The sequence below is a fragment of the Salvelinus alpinus genome, chromosome 22, assembly GCF_045679555.1.
Source record: "Salvelinus alpinus chromosome 22, SLU_Salpinus.1, whole genome shotgun sequence".
Taxonomy (NCBI): domain Eukaryota; kingdom Metazoa; phylum Chordata; class Actinopteri; order Salmoniformes; family Salmonidae; genus Salvelinus; species Salvelinus alpinus.
Window position 1 is genome coordinate 19,731,735 of NC_092107.1, and position 21,751 is coordinate 19,753,485.

The 21,751-nt window shown below is 44.7% G+C and overlaps 1 protein-coding gene across 1 annotated transcript in view; it reads right to left on the bottom strand.

The window, feature by feature from the left end:
• Positions 1 to 7,238: 7,238 nt before the first annotated feature.
• LOC139549200 (serine/threonine-protein kinase SIK2-like) overlaps positions 7,239 to 21,751 on the bottom strand; it is a 60,298-nt gene continuing 45,785 nt past the window's right edge. The window contains 5 exon segments of the mRNA XM_071359411.1: positions 7,239 to 13,154; positions 13,246 to 13,340; positions 13,585 to 13,695; positions 19,645 to 19,811; positions 20,814 to 21,113. Coding sequence (XP_071215512.1) covers positions 12,584 to 13,154; positions 13,246 to 13,340; positions 13,585 to 13,695; positions 19,645 to 19,811; positions 20,814 to 21,113 — 1,244 coding nt within the window. The 3' untranslated portion in view covers positions 7,239 to 12,583.

The following is a 21,751-nucleotide window of genomic DNA, read 5'->3' on the forward strand; positions in this document are numbered from 1 at the left end:
TTATGTAATAACTAACGGCGACCCACTTCTGTAGAATCACCCAGAGCCCTGTGGAACCAGGTCAAAAGTGGTGCACTCTGGTGCCATTTGGGATGCAGACAGTGTTTGTATAATAGTGGCAATTGCTGCTGACTCATGCAACCAGATACTGTATATAGTAGAGCTCAACAACAAGTTCAAATCTAACGTTCAATAACAAAGTAACCAACTCAATAACAAGTTCTAATCTGACGTTCAATTCAGAGCTATTCAGTTATGGGCCTCAAGGGCTAATGGTTAATGAATTGATCAATTAATGAAATCATGTAATTGATTGGCCAGGTAGTTCACTCACCACCAGGTCTGAATCAGTCCCTGATTAGAAGGAAATAATGAAAACCAGCAGGCCTGGAATTAAATCACCCTCTGGTCGATTGGTTAAGATGGATGACCAGCTGCTTCCCTTCCCTTCTCTCCCCAGATGACCATCCATACCTGGGCCATGTGAAGACCTGTTGGCCTATCTGTCCACATGTGTCAGTGCTTCAAAGTGTGTTTGCACAGCTCTCTCAGTGATCAGCCCAGCTACCTCCAGCCCATTCATGGAGTCCCATTGTGCTCAATTGTTTGCAGATGTTCCTGCTCATGTTTGAGCATTATGGAATGGCAGCTGCTCTGGAGATTAAATATAGATAACTGGCAGGTTGTTTTGGCAACAGGGAGCTATAGCCTAACGTTACTTACACCTCGTGTCAACCCTGTCTCTGCTGCTGATCAGAGAGGCAAGTGTGAAAATCTGTGATGTGAGCAAAAACTGGTTGCATCAATGTTGTTTCCACGTCATTTCAACAACAAAAATTACATCTGACGTTGAATCAATGTGGGAAAACTGATTGGATTAGCAAAAAGTCATCAATCTAAGGGAATTTGGTATCTTTTTCACCCAACTTTTTAAGTAAATCCAATGACATGGTGAATGTTTTTGTTGATTTCACATTAGTTGGCAACTTGACATCTCAACCAAATGTAAATCAGAACTAGATGTTGAAATGACGTCTGTCCAGTGGGTCGGCCCTGTTCACGGGTGAATCGTTCAGGAGCTGGTTTCCTGGACACCGATTAAAGGCATAGTTCATCCAAGTTACAAAATTGGTTTTGTCGATGGACCGCTTACAGGGGGCTGGATTCAAACCTTATTGCTGAAGTTCAGCGCTCGAGCACGATTTAAATTTAAAGGTCATTTCCGATTGAGCCGACATATGCAGTGTTTACCGTGAATCGAGTCTCTGCTAATGCGGGAACATTGCCTTTAAATTTCTATCTACCTGTTATGCAGCTCTTCAGCGCTATGGATTGAGTCCAGTCCAAGATAAGGAAACCAATGTCATTTTGTAATTTGGTTAAACTATCCCTTTGAGCCTCTTGCCCTAAAACGCATGCTAATTAGTGGTTCTCCTTTGAAAGTGCTTCATAGACCAAAACTAGCCTTTTAATCTTTGTCTGGGAGAAGTGCCCCAGAATATTGGGGCTCCCTCGTGGCGCAGTGGTCTAAGGCAGTGCAAGAGGCGTCACTGCTAGTACCTGTTTCGAATCCAGGCTGCATCACATCCAGCTGTGATTGGGCGGCGCACAATTGGCCCAGTGTTGTCAGGGTAGGAAGTCCTTGTAAATACGAATTTGTTCTTAGCTTCCCTTCCCTTCTCTCCCCAGATGTCCATCCATCCTAGTTAAATAAATAATAAAATGTTGCAGCTAGAAATATAATAAATGTGACACGTTTTGTATTCTACATAACAGAATCATATTTGTTCTGGGTGGGTCATACATCTGTCTGAATGTTCTTTGGTGATGCTGAACTGTCCCCAGGGGTGTATTCATTAGGAAGCAAACTGTACAATACCTGAACTTGCCCAATAAGAATCTCTGTTGCAAAATGGTTGTAATGAAGAGCACCTCAATGTCAATTTAGGGACAAAAGTTTTTTTTTTTTTTTTTTACAACTTCACTTAGATGACGTAAAATGAGAAAAGGTGAATGATGGTGTGATATGATTCTGAAATTCAATCCATTGCAGATAGAGGACTTTCACATTTGTGCAACAGCATGGCCTGGATGAAAGGAGTGGACATATGAGTTGTACAAATGCTATTGTCTATTGAGGAATGATTTTTTTTTAAGTTTTGACTTCGCCCTCTGCAGCAGCATAGCGAATTACGTTTGAAGTATGCAGCAGTTAGCAGAGGGCGAATTCATTTTTGAGGTAGATTGTTCTTTATTTCCCTTGGTTGTCACACTGAAGGGTTACACAAGGGAAGACCTTGGCAGCACATCACAAACACCATTTCTGTTACAAAAAAAAAGAGCACTCAGGCACTTAAACACTAAACAGAGCCATCGCATCAGAGAGCGTCATTAAAATGGGAGCGCTTTTTAATCTCCATCAGCATACATAACCAACCCAACCCCCGATTTTATAGCTCATCGCTGGTACAGGCCTACACGTTATGCAAAGGTTAGTCTTTACGTCACATGGTAGCATAACAGTACTGTACTAGTACACAGAGTGTTGGCGGTTAAATGCATAATAGGGAGCCTGGAGCGACGTTGTCACAGCTGGACGTTGTTCAGTTTAGAGGTTGATGGAATAATCCTCTGCATTGGATTGCCAAACAGCTTTGTCAGGATTTACAGTGACTGTAGCCTAAATAACAGTTAAACAGAACCTTTTTAAAAGTATGTTTGATTTAATATTATTAGCCATAATTAATCTAGGAAGACCAGAGCTACTGAATTGAGGAGTTATGGATTCCATTATCTCTTGGATACTAATATTTGAAACTGTCAAACAGAACTGCTGCAAACTTTGAAATAATGCAGCTGGCTCTTCTGAAACTATATAAAGTCATTCATGACAGGATTCAGCAAAGGTACTTCAGCTCAGTGGGGGAAGAGATGCCCTCCGGTTGGTTTCTCTCACAGTGACAAAACATAGAAGACGCAAGGGAAACAAGCTTTTTTTCATTTTCCTAAAGTCAACTTGCCCTCAATATGTCCTTTCTCTCTCACACACTATTTTGAGTAGGTTAGTCTGTCTATCCCGCCCACTCGACCATCACAAGTAGAAGTGTCTTGCCTCTCGTTTCTGTGAGGGCACTGATGGACAAATAGAATCTTATAGTTAATTCGGTGTGAATAAACCATACAATATTTACTGCGTAAAATATTGAATCCTACAACTGTTATCAAATTAAGGGCAGCTTTCTTCTTATCATGTACAGTTTTATTACATAAGCCATGGCCAAGCATATGCTCTCATTCCATGTAAAGAAGACACAGACCTCTTCCATGTAAGAAGGATCTTGCGTAACTGATGGGCAGCAGTCAGTGTAGGTCTCCGTCTGTCTTAGTGTTGTTCTACTTTATCTGGACACCAGACGTTTTAGAGACCCTAATCCCGGCCTGCACATGACCTAGAAATAACTTTGCATGGTCACACATATCAGTAGTAGGTCAGGCTAATGGGATGTGTCAGGCTAGACAGGTACCTTCTCTTTTTTATTATTTTTTTATATATATTTTTTAAATTTTATCCCCTTTTCTCCCCAATTTTCGTGGTATCCAATCGCTAGTAATTACTATCTTGTCTCATCGCTACAACTCCCGTACGGGCTCGGGAGAGACGAAGGTCGAAAGCCATGCGTCCTCCGAAGCACAACCCAACCAAGCCGCACTGCTTCTTAACACAGCGCGCCTCCAACCCGGAAGCCAGCCGCACCAATGTGTCGGAGGAAACACCGTGCACCCGCCCCCCTCGGTTAGCGCGCACTGCGCCCGGCCCGCCACAGGAGTCGCTGGAGCGCGATGAGACAAGGATATCCCTACCGGCCAAACCCTCCCTAACCCGGACGACGCTATGCCAATTGTGTGTCGCCCCACGGACCTCCCGGTCGCGGCCGGCTGCGACAGAGCCTGGGCGCGAACCCAGAGACTCTGGTGGCGCAGCTAGCACTGCGATGCAGGTGACAGGTACCTTCTCATGTGGAGGTTTGCCTCTTTTTCATTGTCAGCCCTAGCCATCCTCCATCAGGGTTGTGTTCATTATGGCATGTGACAGAAAATGGTATGTTATGCAACGGAACACTAAAATGTCTGGGTAGTCTTTCCGTTTCAGTCTTTTCTTTTGTTTGGTGCCTAATGAATATGACCCAGGACTTGTTGCCTTTGTTCAGTGTAGCTTCAACTGACCCCAGCGGGTTAAACTGATGAGTACTCTGACCTCAGCTGGAGAGCAGAAGTATTCTGTTGTCATTCACCTGTTGCCATGGCAACCATCGATTTGAGTTTTACCAGCATGAACAGAGGGTAGAATTCTGATTTGGAAGAAATAAAATAGAAAATCCCTGTTTATATCTGGTGCTGACATGTGTCCTGTGTTATCTTCTTGCCATTCTGATTGTTCCCACATTTGTAGACGGTATAAACAAGTGGAAAGACACTTTTCTAGGAAGGCTTTCCACTTGCTGCGGGGACTTGCTTCCATTCAGCCACAAGAGCATCAGTGAGGTTGTGCACTGATGTTAGGCGATTAGGCCTGGCTCGCTGTCAGCGTTCTAATTCATCCCAAAGGTGTTCAATGGGGTTGAGGTCAGGCCCCTGTGCAGGCCAGTCAAGTTCTTCCAAACCATTTCTGTATGGACCTCGCTGTGTGCACAGGGGCATTGTCATGCTGAAACAGGAAAGGGCCTTCCCCAAACTGTTGCTACAAAGTTGGAAGCACAGATTTGTTTAGAATGTCATTGTATGCTGTAGCACTAAGATTTCCCTTCACTGGAACTAAGGGGCCTAGCTCAAACCATGAAAAACAGCCCCAGGCCATTATTCCTCTTCCACCAAACTTTACAGTTGGCACTGTGCATTCAGGCAGGTAGCATTCTCCTGGCATCAGCCAAACCCAGATTCGTCAATCGGACTACTAGATGTTGAAGCGTGACTCAACACTCCAGAGAACCTTGTTTCCACTGCTCCAGAGTCCAATGACTGCAAGCTTTACACCACTCCAGCCGACGCTTGACATTGCACAGGGTGATCTTAGGCTTGTGTGTGGATGCTCGGCCATGGAAACCCATTTTGTGAAGCTACCGACGAACAGTTCTTCCAGAGGCAGTTTGGAACTCTGCAGTGAGTGTTGCAACAGAGGACAGACGATTTTTACTCGCTACGCACTTCAGCAGTCCCTTTCTGGGTAGGCTACCACTTCCCGGTTGAGCCGTTGTTGCTCCTAGACATTTCCACTTCACAATAACAACCTCACAGAGATCTCCTCACAGTTGACCCGGGACAGCTCTATCAGAGCAGAAATTTGACGAACCGACTTGTTGGAAAGGTGGCATCCTATGGAGGTGCCACGTTGAAAGTCACTGAGCTCCTCAGTAGGGGCCATTCTACTGCCAATGTTTGTCTATGGAGATTGCATGGCTGTCTGCTCAATTTTATACACCTGTCAGCAATGGGTGTGGCTGAAAAAGCTGAATCCACTAACTTGAAGGGGTGTCCACATAATTTTGTATGTATATTGAAAGCAGGTGCTTCCACACAGGTGTGGTTCCTGAGTTAATTAGGAAATTAACATCCCATCATGCTTAGAATCATGTATAAAAATGCTGGGCGGGCCACTATTTTGGCTACCATGGCTATGCCCTCATAGGATAACGATGCCCCCATCCACAGGGCACGAGTGGTCACCGAATGGTTTGACGAACACAAAAACGGTGTAAACCATATGCCATAGCTGTCTCAGTCACCAGATCAACCCAACTGAACACTTATGGGAGATCCTGGAGCGGTGCCCGAGACCGCGTTTTCCACCAACCTCAACATGGATTTTTTTTTACAAGTTCCAAACACTATGCCAATGTGCATTGAAGCTGTGCTGGCCCAACGCCCTATTAAGACACTTTATGTTGGTGTTTCCTTTATTTTGGCAGTTACCTGAAACTGGGATTACAAGCCTGATTGGGATTACAGGCCTGATTTGATTAACTGTATTCCTGCTCAAGTTTTCTGGACAAGGACTAAACTTTGACTGGGACATTAGCTCAATCTGTACTGGGAATAAGGAGACCGCTAGGTTGAAGACCAAGTGATCTCATCATCCACTTATGGGGAGGTCCTCGGAGTCATGGTTCGACGGACTCACTCTAATGCTCCGGTATGTATAGGATAGAGTAGAGTTGAGTGCACTAATGGGAGGACATGGCATCTCTGGGTTCACTCAGTTCAGCTCCCGGGGAGCATTATTTGCTGATCCATACCCAGATAACTTATAGCAAAGGGCATCTGCCGAGAAATGGGCGCAATGGTTGAACTAATCAAATAACCTCCGAAGCAATGACGCTTGTTTGTGGGCCGTGTTTGTGTTGACAACAATCCAGTTAGCAACCAAGACCGACACCAATGGGAACTGGTTTAGTTATTAGTAGAACTCCGGTAGGGGATCCTGATTGAATTCCAGACAAGAGAACCAAGAGGGATATAGGCTATAGTCATGTAGAGGCCTTTTGGAAAAGTGGAACATTTCACTGTCTGAGATGCTCTATCTATTCACACCCATTCCTGGGCCATATTCATAGTGTCTCTGAGTAGGAGTGCTGATCCAGGATCAGTTTGGCCTTTTAGATCATGTGAATATTATATGGACGGGGGACATGATCCCAGATCAGCAGCTTTATGAATACAGGCCCCGATTTACTCCACATCTAGATGAAATGTGCTGTGCTTGTGAGGGAGGCAGACTTCAATCCATAAAGTTTAGACCATTAACTCTGGTCCAATTATGCCATTGATTACTCACAGAACTAGGTCTGTGTCAATGGTGTTAATAAGAACCCAGAACATATTTATCAACACAGTAATGATGCCACATACCCATCCATTTGGAGAGTTTTTACAAAACACTTGCCACATTACCAATCAATTTGGATGTTGAACGGGTAATAAAGTGCTGATAATAACTGACAATGGATGACCTTTGAGACCTTGGATATAGTTCCTGAAATGATTTCAGGCTCATGTACTGTGTGACTCAACTGTTTATGATAAAAGGGCTACGTGTTATACTGGTACAATTGAGGATCCGTTGATGTCCCTATTTGGGCTGTTGTAATGGAATCTCAATATTCATCATTGGATTCAACACAAGAGTACGTAGTCAGATTATTTGGAGAAAAAAAAAGAAAAGTAGATCAAGATACTCACACAAGTTGTTCGATAAACCTTTTTAATCTCAACAGCAAGTTAGCTTATGTGTGGTCAACATCAATGAAGGTAAATATAAAATTAGATTTTCTAACAGGTGTTTGTCAGCAGGAGGTGCAATTATGATACTGAAACACATCCACTACTAATCTTCATTATTTTCTGTATATTTTCAACTATTACTTAGAAATATTGCTATAATACTTTTTAAATGGCATATACTGATTGACCAAAAAAAGCACTGTCAAGAAGCTAAAACCAAGAAGCTCCTAACTCCACATGGTGGGGTTGTACAGGGAAACTTCTGAGGGGACTTTGGTTTTGTACCTTTGTAAAACCTGGGACTACTTATTTTCGGAAAGGATACCCCAAAATAAAAACAGAATGGAATTAAAACCAGAAATAAAAGCTAAAATATTCTTATCTTAATTCAAAACAAAAAAAGTTAAAAAGGCACACTGAACACTATTCACGCTCAACACAATATTTGTTGCATCTTGAGAGCACTAAAGATTCTCTAAACCCCTAATTTGTACAAAGCACAATGAACAACCAATAGTGTTATTCTCGCTGGTCTTTCTTTGAAAGAACCAAATGTTTTGTGTCCGTTTATTGAGATAAGACAGAGAATGTGTCCCTCGCTTTTGTTTCAGTCTCCCGGGGAAGCAGCAGACTAGGCTAAACACCATTCTGACTACCACCATCACCACGTCTCTCACTCTAGCTACATTTCCTTTGTCACCTCGTAAGTGCTCCAGTAATTCAACTTCCACAGACAATTCCTGCAGTCTATGGCTACGTCCCAAATGGCACCCTATTACCTACAGTGGGGAGAACAAGTATTTGATACACTGACGATTTTGCAGGTTTTCCTACTTACAAAGCATGTAGAGGTCTGTAATTTTTATCATAGGTACACTTCAACTGTGAGAGACGGAATCTAAAACAAAAATCCAGAAAATCACATTGTATGATTTTTAAGTAATTAATTTGCATTTTATTGCATGACATAAGTATTTGATCAGCTACCAACCAGTAAGAATTGCGGCTCTCAGACCTGTTAATTTTTCTTTAAGAAGCCCTCCTGTTCTCCACTCATTACCTGTATTAACTGCACCTGTTTGAACTCGTTACCTGTATAAAAGACATCTGTCCACACACTCAAACAGACTTCAACCTCTCCACAATGGCCAAGACCAGAGAGCTGTGTAAGGACATCAGGGATAAAATTGTCTGGGATGGGCTACAGGACAATAGGCAAGCAGCTTGGTGAGAAGGCAACAACTGTTGGCGCAATTATTAGAAAATGGAAGAGGTTCAAGATGACGGTCAATCACCCTCGGTCTGGGGCTCCATGCAAGATCTCACCTCGTGGGGCATCAATGATCATGAGGAAGGTGAGGGATCAGCCAAGAACTACACTGCAGGACCTGGTCAATGACCTGAAGAGAGCTGGGACCACAGTCTCAAAGAAAACCATTAGTAACACACTACGCCGTCATGGATTAAAATCCTGCAGCGCACGCAAGGTCCCCCTGCTCAAGCCAGCGCATGTCCAGGCCCGTCTGAAGTTTGCCAATGACCATCTGGATGATCCAGAGGAGGAATGGGAGAAGGTTATGTGGTCTGAAGAGACAAAAATAGAGCTTTTTGGTCTAAACTCCACTCGCCGTGTTTGGAGGAAGAAGAAGGATGAGTACAACCCCAAGAACACCATCCCAACCGTGAAGCATGGAGGTGGAAACATCATTCTTTGAGGATGCTTTTCTGCAAAGGGGACAGGACGACTGCACCGTATTGAGGGGAGGATGGATGGGGCCATGTATCGCGAGATCTTGGCCAACAACCTCCTTCCCTCAGTAAGAGCATTGAAGATGGGTCGTGGCTGGGTCTTCCAGCATGACAACGACCCGAAACACACAGCCAGGGCAACTAAGGAGTGGCTCCGTAAGAAGCATCTCAAGGTCCTGGTGTGGCCTAGCCAGTCTCCAGACCTGAACCCAATAGAAAATCTTTGGAGGGAGCTGAAAGTCCGTATTGCCCAGCGACAGCCCCGAAACCTGAAGGATCTGGAGAAGGTCTGTATGGAGGAGTGAGCCAAAATCCTTGCTGCAGTGTGTGCAAACCTGGTCAAGAACTACAGGAAACGTATGAACTCTGTAATTGCAAACAAAGGTTTCTGTACCAAATATTAAGTTCTGCTTTTCTGATGTATCAAATACTTATGTCATGCAATAAAATGCAAATTAATTACTTAAAAATCATACAATGTGATTTTCTGGATTTTTGTTTTAGATTCCGTCTCTCACAGTTGAAGTGTACCTATGATAAAAATTACAGACCTCTACATGCTTTGTAAGTAGGAAAACCTGAAAAATCGGCAGTGTATCAAATACTTGTTCTCCCCACTGTATATAGTGCACTACTTTGACCAGAGCCAATAGGGATCAGTTCAAAAGTATTGTACTATTGAGGGAATAGGGTGCCATTTGAGATGAAGGTTGTGTCTCTGACCTCGAACACTTCGGTTTTTCATCCTATTTAATGAAAAGTAGAGTCATGTCTTCGTCAGAAATCTATATGCTTCAAGTAGATTCAAAAGTTAAGTGTTCATTCTAAGCTTGTTGTAAGAGAGCCATGGTGAAACTTGTCAAAATTAATCCAGTGTCGGGTTACTAACGTCTTTTTCCCCCTTATGTTTTACAGCAACCTTTTAGGTTAGAGAAACATTACTTCAGAAACCCAGTAAACCCACTGTTAGACCCACATCAGCTGCATACAACAGGAGGTATAAGGTCACAATCTGGAGATAAAACTCACCTAACAACACTAGTGCAGCAAACTGATTTGATTGGACTTGACTTAGTGGCTTGCAAAAGTATTCACCCTCCTTGGCATTTTTCCTATTTTGTTGCCTTACAACCTGGAATTAAAGTAGATTTTTGTTGTATCATTTGATTTACACAACATGTAAAATATATATTTTTTAAACAAGCAAGACAAACTTGAGCGTGCATAACTATTCACCCCCCCAAAGTCAATACTTTGTAGAGCCACCTTTTGCAGCTACAAGTCTCTTGGGGTATGTCTCTATAAGCTTGGCACATCTAGCCACTGGGATTTTTGCCCATTCTTCAAGGCAAAACTGCTCCAGCTCCTTCAAGTTGGATGGGTTCCGTGGGTGTACAGAAATATTTTACCACAGATTCTCAATTGGATTGAGGTCTGGGCTTTGACTAGGCCATTCAAGACATTTAAATGTTTCCCCTTAAACCACTCGAGTGTTGCTTTAGCAGTACGCTTAGGGTCAATGTCCTGCTGGAAGGTGAACCTCCGTCCCAGTCTCAAATCTCTGGAAGACTGAAACAAAACAGGTTTCCCCTCAATAATTTCCCTGTATTTAGCACCATCCATCATTCCTTCAATTCAGACCAGTTTCCTAGTCCCTGCCGATGAAAAACATCCCCCCAGCATGATGCTGCCACCACCATGCTTCACTGTGGGGATGGTGTTCTCGGGGTGACGAGAGGTGTTGGGTTTGCGCCAGACATAGCATTTTCCTTGATGGCCAAAAAGCTACATTTTAGTCTCATCTGACCAGAGTACCTTCATCCATATGTTTGGGGAGTCTCCCACATGCCTTTTGGCAAACACCAAATGTGTTTGCTTATTATTTTCTTTAAGCAATGGCTTTTTTTCTGGCCACCCTTTCGTAAAGCCCAGCTCTGGAGTGTATGGCTTAAAGTGGTTCTATGGACAGATATTCCAATCTCTGCTGTGGAGCTTCGCAGCTCCTTCAGGGTTATCTTTGGTCTCTTTGTTGCCTCTCTGATTAATGCCCTCCTTGCCTGGTCTGTGAGTTTTGGTGGGCGGCCCTCTCTTGGCAGGTTTGTTGTGGTGCCATATTCTTTACATTTTTTAAATAAAGGATTTAATGGTGCTCCGTGGGATGTTATGTTTCAGATTTAAAAAAAATAACCTAACCCTGATCGGTACTTCTCCACAACTTTGTCCCTCCCTGACCTGTTTGGAGAGCTCCTTGGTCTTCATGGTGCTGCTTGCTTGGTGATGCCCCTTGCTTAGTGGTGTTGCAGACTCTGGGGCCTTTCAGAACAGGTGTATATATACTGAGATCATGTGACACTTAATTAGTTAGATTGCACACAGGTGGACTTTATTTGTGACTTCTGAAGGTAATTGGTTGCACCAGATCTTATTTAGGGGCTTCATAGCAAAGGGGGTGAATACATATGCATGCACCACTTCAGATTTTACATTACATTTTTTGAAAAAAGTAATTTTTTTCACGTCACCAATTTGGACTATTTTGTGTATATCCATTACATGAAAACCAAATAAAAATCCATTTAAATTACAGGTTGTAATGCAACAAAATAGGAAAAACACTTTTGCAAGGCACTGTATTCCTTTTAGCTCCTCGTGAAGCAAAGGGCCTCACAATCTGATGTGTAGTTTGTTGGAAATATCTAGCCGATTTATACAATATTATTTTCCCTTCTTCCCTTTTATCTGCTGCGATGGTATTAGTGGGGGGATTATCTCCTGATTATATCATCACGGTCTAGTGCAGTGATGAGCGGTCACTGTGGATATGTTGGCTGTGAGTCATCATACTGGAATTCTCCCCAAAAACATCACATTAAAGTACGACTTTCTGGTGAGGAAAAAGCCTGTTGCTTCAATATTGCCACGATAAAATATTGACTAACACTGCACTTATCAAGTGCGCATTAATTCATTACTCTCTTGTTCGTTTATTATTATTTTTACTACTTCAAAACACCCAACGTGTTTTTGAGAGTTCTTGTCCTATTTCAATACAAAATAGCATCTTTGTCGTTTGGTTTGTGCTTTCGGTAAGCCAAGTTCCGTTGTGCACGTCTTCCAAAAACGACCAAACTGTGCTAAGTTTTCTTGCATCGTCCAGCACTTGTTCTCGACGAGGCCGCTGCGGCTGCAGTCAGCTTTGAGGCAGTTGTGTTCCTGTGGAGCGATATCACTTCACACGTGACACCCCCCATCATGGCAACATCCATCCACACATACCCAGCCAGCCAACCATGCTGGCACGCCCCCATCACCCAGGCCTGGATCCTAGCATAGGGCTGATGGGAACAGAGAAGTGGGAAGAAGGGAGATGGGGAGGATTTTGGTAGAAAGGTTCTGAGGTTGGTTCACCACAAAAAAAAAAAAAATAGTATTCATTGATACAAAAAAACACTTCCCCTGTACCTTGACCCCCAACTCCACTCCATGACATCTACAACATAATGCTGTGTAGGTTTTCAACTGTCGGTAATACTGCTTTCTCCCCACAGTTCTACCGGCTTCAGTTCACCAGTAGGAAGCCGTGCTGCGAGTCTACAGTCTCCATCATCTCGCTGTCCAGAAAGGAGTCCTGAAGCTCGGTGGGTAACGCCAGCCCCTCGTACCCGGCAACAGGGGCCTCTCCTGGGCCAGGCCGGTGCGGCTGCCCGGGGTCCAGGTGGAACTCGTATTGCTCTGGATAAAGTGCCTCTTGCGGGGAGTGGAACTGGCCCTGCTGGTCACACAGCTGGTAGCTGTATCCCAGGGCCTCGGTGTGCTGGTTCTGCAGCTGGCCGGCCAGGGCAGGGGGCATTAATACTGGGCTGAGGTGGGAGTGAGGGTGGGGGTAGTGCTGGGCCAGGTAGTGGTCGTAGACCAGGTTGGCACTGGGCTCAATGAAGGGGCTGAGGGCCTGGGTGTAGGGAGGGGAGGCCTGGGAGCTGCCCTGCTGCTGGTGGGCCCCAGCCATGGCCCCCTGCTGCTGTGGAGGGGCCCCTGGGTCCCCAGGATAGGAACCTTCCACTATCTGCATCTGGTTGAAGTAGGCTTGGAGGTGGGTCTGCTTCTGGAGGTACATCCTCTTCTGGTGCAACCTGAAGATATAGTGATCGGTTACAGCGACAACCAGGAAAATAAGATGGCGGTGGGATCGGTTTGATAAGTATGAATAGTCTAATAATGTACCTATGCTCCTGCAGCTGTTGCTCTAGACTCCAAGGATTCTCCTTACAGAAGAGCTGGCAGCTAGCAGGACTCACATTAGCCATAACACTAGCTTTCTGTAAGGGACAGAGTGGGAAATATGAGGGATTCAATAATTTTATCTGTGGTTGCAATGAGGGTGACCAGTCTCAAATGTGCCATCCATAAACATTGGCAGATATAAAATTACAATGAAATGTATATAAAAATCGTACAGTAATGCATACAAACAAATGATTAGCCATTTTCTTATTGTAATTGATTACTCCCTTAATAAATACTTTGATAAATACAAGCTAGATTTGAGTGGTGTTTTGGTACCTGTAGTCTGTGTGCGAGATATTGTGTCTCCAGGCTCTGTCTTCGGGACAGTAGAGGCTGGGCACCACCATGGTATAAAGCTAAGTTATCCTCGTGCTTAGATGCCTCGCCCTGAAAACACACAATAGAGTTCAGAGGTTACACTCACAATCACACTGGGTTACAGACCGCCTACGCATACACAAATGCAGAGCAGAGTTTCCATTTGCCAGTAGTTGCCGGCTTTTGGCAAAATAAATACGTAAAGCAGATAAAATTGTCGGTGGCCAAATTGACCGGGAGAAAAAACAATCCCATTGAAAAATGCTTTTTATTAATTGATGGAAATACATTTGACAGTCATACTTATCGGCCTGTAGGTTAATTTGCCTAATTTTGTGGAATTAAATTTGGGCATGTGTATTGTTGTCATGTCTTATTTATCACACGAGCATAGCATAGTATAGAATATGCAGCATAGAATATCACTTGTCAGACAGTGCTAGAGCTGCTGTAGCGAAACACGCTTTTATAAGTCCAGTCATTTCGCAACATTTCTAAATGCAATCGCATATTAAAAACAGTTTTGATCACCACAATTAAAGAGCTACATTTTGTTTAATTTTTACCCGTTTTTCTTCCCAATTTCGTGATTAGAATCTTATCTCATCGCTGCAACTCCCCAACGGGCTAGGAGAGGCGAAGGTCGAGTCATGCGTCTTCCGAAACACGACCCGCCAAACCGCGCTTTTTAACATCCGCTCGCTTAACCTGGAAGCCAGCCCACCAACGTGTCGGAGGAAACACCGTTCAACTGACAACCGAAGTCAGCCTGCAGGCGCCCGGCCCGCCACAAGGAGTCGCTAGAGAGCAATGCGCCAAGTAAAGCCCCTTCGGCCAAACTCTCCCCTAACCCTGGCAAACGACGGGCCAAACACCAGGCTTTAGTGACGCTGCAGTGCCTTCGACTGCTGCGCCACTCGGGAGGCCAAGAGCTACTATTTTTATTTCTCAACTGGTAATTGAAGCATGCCTTCCATTCGCCATTCAAGTGCATAGGCAACGGTAGGCAGGCTATCAGTCCATCACCCATCACTTTGCAATGTGAGCTGGAGGCAGTTTGCATTTTGAACGTTTTACTTCATATTTTGAGGCATGTCTTACCTTGCTTCAAAGTAGCATAGGCAAATTCTGACCATAGAATTTCTTTATAAAGACTGCCATTGAAACTTTCTTTCATTGTCCAAAAGCACAATCCTAGTCATATTAGTAACCCATCCTAGTTGTTGCATCTTTAGATTCCCCTTCTGTCTAAGTTTCTAGAGATTTATCACTAGCACGTTTTCCATCCAAATGGCAACAGACTCATGTGAATATTCAAAAATATGCGCATTTTCTCACGATGTTTCCATCAAATTGACTTGTTGCAAATAAAACACTTTACGTGATACATGGGAAGTTAACCACAAAAGGTATCAAATAAAAAAATACGTTTCCATCGCATTTAACTTTCCTGATGGTTTTCTCACAAAAAAGTTTGCATTATATAGCGAGTATGCCCACTCTGGTATTGGCACGTGCGCTCTCACTAACAGCGCTACATGCACGCTTTTATCCTACACGTACTTTACGCAAAGGTTGGATGTAAACCTGGTTATAGTCACATATGGAACCGCTCACATCAGGTGCGCTGTTTAGAATGGTGTGATCCCACAAATTGCATTTTGACAAATGTTTAAAATTACGTTTTATTGGCTACTTCATTACAGCAGTTGCATGTTACGTTAAGAAGAATGACCATAATCTAAATGTGATTACTGTCATTCTGAGCACCGTGGGTGGATGCCTTAATGGGTTATGCACACTATGCATATGGGTCCGGTACATCTCTGATGGCCGGTAAATTAAAATCTTCCCGGTAAGGAAACCCTGAAGCGGAGACAAGCGCACACACACACACAAAGCTCCACTGAGTAAAGTTATTGCCACTCTTGTATACAGGGCCAATGTGTTGTTGTATTGTTGCTGACTGTGTATAGTAATTGTGTGGTAAGCAACTATAGGGACCTTGTAGACAGACATGCTGCCAATCAGCCCTTAGACCACCAGGGCTTTGTCCCAAATGGGACCCTATTCCCAATCCCTGTAGAGTGCACTATTTTTGCCCAGAGCTCTGGTCAACCAACCAACCAACCAACCAACCACACAGGCCTTGTGTTTACACGCAGCAACCACTGTTCTAAGCCAAGGGAAATGGATGCACTGATTCACAGATTGATCACGCGCTCTCTGTAGGGGCCATTGAATTGACTCGTTGTTGCCTGTTTACAAGCAGCAGCCAACGGTGAATCAGTTCAGTCACTCTCCCTCTCTCTTCTCATATTACCTCAACAACAATGGCTGCATTCACTATGTGCAGCACCAGGGGTTGACTGACTGTCAACAAGGGGACAATTGGCTACCTCCTCGTCCGTACGGAACATTATATAACCAGCCTCCTCTGATTCACCGGCTGGCTGGCTAACAAATCACTGGTGAGGTCAGGAGAGGTGCTGCTGGGTGGGGTCAAACAAGACATGGGTGAAGTAATAATGTTTGTACCATATTTTGTGCTGCTACCATGTTGTCATGTTGTGTTGCTGCCATGTTATGTTGATGTCTTAGGTCTCTCTTCATGTAGTGTTGTCTCTCGTCGTGATGTGTTTTGTCCTATATTTTTTATAAAATATTATTGGTCACATGCGCCGAATACAACAGGTGTAGACCTTAAAGTGAAATGCTTACTTACAAGCCCTAACCAACAATGCATTTAAAAAATAAATAATTAAACACCAAAAAATAAGAAAAAAGTTACATAATTAAAGAGCAGCAGTAAAATAACAATAGCGAGGCTATATACAGGAGGTACCGGTACAGAGTCAATGTGTGGGGGCACCAGTTAGTCGAGGTAATTGCGGTAATATGTACATGTAGGCAGAGTTATTAAAGTGACTATGCATAGATAATAACAGAGTAGCAGCAGTGTAAAAGGGGGGGGGGGGGGGCAATGAAAATAGCCTGGGTAGCCATTTGATTAGATGTTCAGAAGTCTTATGGCTTGGGGGTAGAAGCTGTTTAAAAGCCTCTTGGACCTAGTCTTGGCACTCCGGTACAGCTTGCCATGCTGTACCAGAGAGAACAGTCTATGACTAGGGTGGCTGGAGTCTTTGACAATTCTTCGGAACGTCCTCTGACACCACCTGGTATAGAGGTCCTGGATGGCAGGAAGCTTGGCCCCAGTGACGTACTGGGCCGTACGTACTACCCTCTGTAGTTCCTTGCAGTCGGAGGCCGAGCAGTTACCATACCAGTCAGGATGCTCTCAATGGTCAAGCTGTAGAACCTTTTGAGGATCTGAGGACCCATGCCAAATCTTTTCAGTCTCCTGGGGGGGAAAAGGTGTTGTTGTGCCCTCTTCACAACGGTCTTGGTGTGTTTGGACCATTTTAGTTTGTTGGTGATGTTGGCAACAAGGAACTTGAAGCTCTCAACCTGGTTCACGACAGCCTCGTCGATGGGAATGGGGGTGTGCTCGTTCCTCCTTTTCCTGTAGTCCACAATCATCTCCTTTGTCTTGATCACATTGAGAGGTTGTTGTCCTGGCACCACATGGCAAGGTCTCTGACCTCCCTAAAGGCTGTCTGTTGTGTAATCGGCAAACTTAATAGTGGTGTTGGAGTCGTGCCTGGCCGTGCAGTCATGAGTGAACAGGGAGTACAGGAGGGGACTGAGCACGCACCCCTGAGGGGCTCCCGTGTTGAGGATCAGTGTGGCGGATGTGTTGTTACCTACCCTGACCACCTGGGGGTGGTCCGTCAGGAAGTCCAGGATCCAGTTGCAGAGGGAGGTATTTAGTCCTGTGGCCCTTAGCTTAGTGATGAGCTTTGTGGGCACTATGGTGTTGAACGCTGAGCTGTAGTCAGTGAACAGCATTCTCACATAGGTGTTCCTTTTGTCCAGGTGGGAAAGGGCAGTGTGGAGTGCAATAGAGATTGCATCATCTGTGGATCTGTTAGGGCGGTATGCAAATTGAGTGGGTCTAGGATTTCAGGGATAATGGTGTTGAGTCATGACCAGTCTTTCGAAGCAATTCATGACTACAGACGTGAGTGCTATGGGTCGGTAGTCACTTAGGCAGGTGTTCTTGGGCACAGGGACTATGGTGGTCTGCTTGAAACATGTTGGTATTACAGACTCAGACAGAGGTTGAAAATGTCAGTGAAGACACGTGCCAGTTGGTCAGGGCATGCTCGGAGTACACGTCCTGGTAATCCGTCTGGCCCTGCAGCCTTGTGAATGTTGACCTGTTTAAAGGTCTTACATCGGCTGCAGAGAGCGTGATCATACAGTTGTCCAGAACAGCTGATGATCTCATGCATGTTTCAGTGTTACTTGCCTCGAAGCGAGCATAGAAGTAATTTAGCTCGTCTGGTAGGCTTGTGTCACTGGGCAGCTCTCGGCTGTGCTTCTCTTTGTAGTCTAATAGTTGGCAAACCCTGCCGCATTGGAGCCGGTGTAGTATGATTGTATCTTAGTCCTGTATTGATGCTTTGCCTGTTTGATGTTTAGCCGGAGGGCATTTCTTATAAACTTCCGGGTTAGAGTCCTGCTCCTTGAAAGCGGCAGCTCTACCCTTTAGCTCAGTGCGGATGTTGCCTGTAATCCATGGCTTCAGATTGGGTGTGTACGTACAGTCACTGTGGGGACGACATCTTAAATGCACTTATTGATGAAGCCAGTAACTGATGTGGTGTACTCCTCAATGCCATCAGAAGAATCCCGGAACAGATTCCAGTCTGTGCAAGCAAAACAGTCCTGTAGCTTAGCATCTGCTTTATCTGATCACTTGTTTATTGACCGAGTTACTGGTGCTTCCTGCTTTAATCTTTGCTTGTAAGCAGGAATCAGGAGGATAGAATTATGGTCAGATTTGCCAAATGGAGGGCGAGGGAGAGCTTTGTACGCGTCACTGGGTGTGGAGTAAAGGTGGTTTAGAGTTTTTTCCCCCCTCTGGTTACACATTTAACATGCTGGTGGAAATTCGGTAAAACAGATATACGCTTCCCTGCATTAAAGTCCCCGCCACTAGGAGCGCCGCCTCTGGATGAGCATTTTCCTATTTGTTTATGGCGGAATACAGCTCATTGAGTGCGGTCTTAGTGCCAGCATCGGTCTGTGGTGGTATGTAGACAACTAAGAAATATACAGATATAAACTCTCTAGATAGATAGAGTATCTCATGATAAGCTGTAGACCACACTACCTTGAGAATTCCTTAGATATCGTGAACCAGCTGTTTAAAAATATACATAGACCGCCACCCCATGTCTTACCAGAGGCTGCTGTTCTATCCTGCTGATACAGTGTAAAACCCGCCAGCTGTACGTTGTTCATTTTGTCGTTCAACCACGACTCAGTGAAACATAAGATATTACAGTTTTTAATGTCCCGTTGGTAGTTTGCTCGTAGGTCATCGACTTTGTTTGCCAATAGAACGGATGGCAGCGGGGGTTTCCTCGCTCGCCTACAAATTCTCAGAAGGAAGCCCGACCTCCGCCCCCTTTTTCTCTGTCTTCTCTTCACGCAAATGACAGAGATTGGGCCTGTTCGCAGGAAAGCAGTATATCCTTCACGTCGGACTTGTTAAAAGGAAAAAGCTTCTACCAGTTCGTTGTGAGTAATCGCTGTTCTGATATCTATAAGTTATTTTCGGTCATAAAAGACAGTAGAAGCAACATTGTTAAAAAAAAAAAACGAACCAAATAACACAGTTGGTTAGGAGCATGTAAAACGTCAGCCATCCTCTCTGGCGCCATTCTAATCCCAGCCCCCGTCCCCGCAGGAGGCCTTTTGGTAGGCCGTCAATGTAAATTAGAATTTGTTCTTAAATGACTTGCCTAGTTAAATAAAGGTTAAATAAAATACATAGAAAAATCAAGACAACGAGCTGAATCCCCACTTAGTTAGCAACAATGACAAAAAGCTACAATCTCGATGTCTGTCTGTTCCATCCTCTCCTGACACTTTGGAGCCAGTACTGACCTGCAGCATAGGGTCCAGCAGGTTCTCCAGGTTTGCATGGGGCCCCAGGGTCCTCATGGAGGACGGGTCCTCCCCGGAGCCCATCTGCTCGTACATCTGTTTGTTCAGCTCCAGGATGCCTTTGGTCCGTGCCAGGTTCTGGAGATGCTGCCGGAACGCAACCAGACCTAACAACAGAGTTGGGAGTTAGGGTTTCAGCAAAGCTAGAACACAACCAGACCTGGCAACATAGTTGGGAGTTAGGGTTTCAGCAAAGCTAGAACGCAACCAGACCTGGCAACATAGTTGGGAGTTAGGGTTTCAGCAAAGCTAGAACGCAACCAGACCTGGCAACAGAGTTGGGAGTCAGGGTTTCAGCAAAGCTAGAACGCAACCAGACCTGGCAACATAGTTGGGAGTCAGGGTTTCAGCAAAGCTAGAACGCAACCAGACCTGGCAACATAGTTAGAAGTCAGGGGATTTTAGCATCCAAACTAATCGTTATAACCCGGTTCCCTTGTATTTATCCGACTGAAATTACATAGCTATCACTTCTAGCCTACTTCCTCTACCGCCTGCAGGGAGAGAGTATGTACGTCATGAGTGTGTGTGTGTGTGTGTGTATTGGCGGTGTGTATCTCTGGCTCCTAAAAGGCTGGGTGATTGTTCCTGACAGCGTGAACCATGGGACCTGACTCATCCTAATGATAAGGCTATATAAAGATTTGAGACGCTCCTCCACGTCTCCCCCTGCAGCGGCACGCAGAACCCAGCCTCTGATTCACTGACGTTTCAAAACAGCCATTAGAAAGAACTGGGGCTCTGGTGACTCTAAACTCCTGCTGGGTGTGTCTGTGTGTGCAGACTGAAGAGGCAGCTGGGGGGGGGGGGGGGGGGGGAAACAACACATCTACCAGTACATTTTAAGGTCTCGATTAATTGAGTTACTTTACAGGGTGCTTCTGCAACGGGATGAAAAATTCAACAGAGCTATGTAGGCCAAACCTTCAAAGCACAGTCTGATTCACAAAATGAATCATCAGAGAGAGAGAGAGAGAAGAAAATAAGAGAACGAGAGTCAATTTACAGGTTGAAAATGTGCAGGGGTGAGAATGAAGCTGGAAAGAAGGAGAGAAAGATACACGAAGAACGAGATGGAGACTGGTAAAGAGACAACCAGTGGATCTCACCTTGTGTGAGGGAGGTGTCAGAGGCGCGGCGGCCCTCCCTGAAGCTGATGGGAGAGCGGTTGTGGGCCTCCCTCCTTTGGGAGCTCAGGGCCTGCATGGTGGGGTTGGGGGGCCGCTGGCTCATGAAGGGGCCCTGGGTCACGTGGGACCCCGAGCTGTGGGTGTTGGCCAGGACCACCTCGCTGAGAGAGGGGGCGTCCTCCAGCAGACCCAGGTCACTGTGCAAGGAGCCCATGTCGTAGCCCATGTCAGAGTCCACACTGCCCAGGGACGGGTTGTGGCCCATGGTGAACAGTTTATCTGTTGGTTCACAGCAATACAGGAAAGCAAGGGTTCATTGACAATACTACTGATGGATTGGATATTGCTCTAATCGGGTCACAGGTTTTTCAGGGTAGGGTTGGCACAATTATCATATAAACGCGTAACCGTTAACTATGGACAATAACCGCAATAACCGTTGTCATAATAGTTTTCATACATTCATGTTATGATAAGGGAATCAACTTTATATTTAAGTAGATATAGTTCACCCAATAGGAGTTTTTAATTTTTAGGTAGATAGGAAGTAGGTAAAGTTAATCATTTTACGAGCAGAACGGCATGGTCGGGAGGAGACGCTTCGTTTCCAAAAGTTCAAAGCAATAGTTACAGACAAGGGGGTCACTAAAGCTGTGTTGTATTCATTAGGTATGTGATAGCACATTTTAAAAGATGCATTCAGATGCATTACGAGCTCAACATTTTTCAACAAAATGAATATAACCGTGGCCATTTGCATGACAACTAATTGTTACCCGAAATTCCATAAACGTCACAGCCCGTTTTCCGGGTAAGGTTGCCGGTCAGGAAAGATTCCCGAGGGGTATACTACAAAGCAAGATCAATGACTTAGCCTGTTAACTTTTCAGAATATTCTGAAATAAAACATTTTTAAG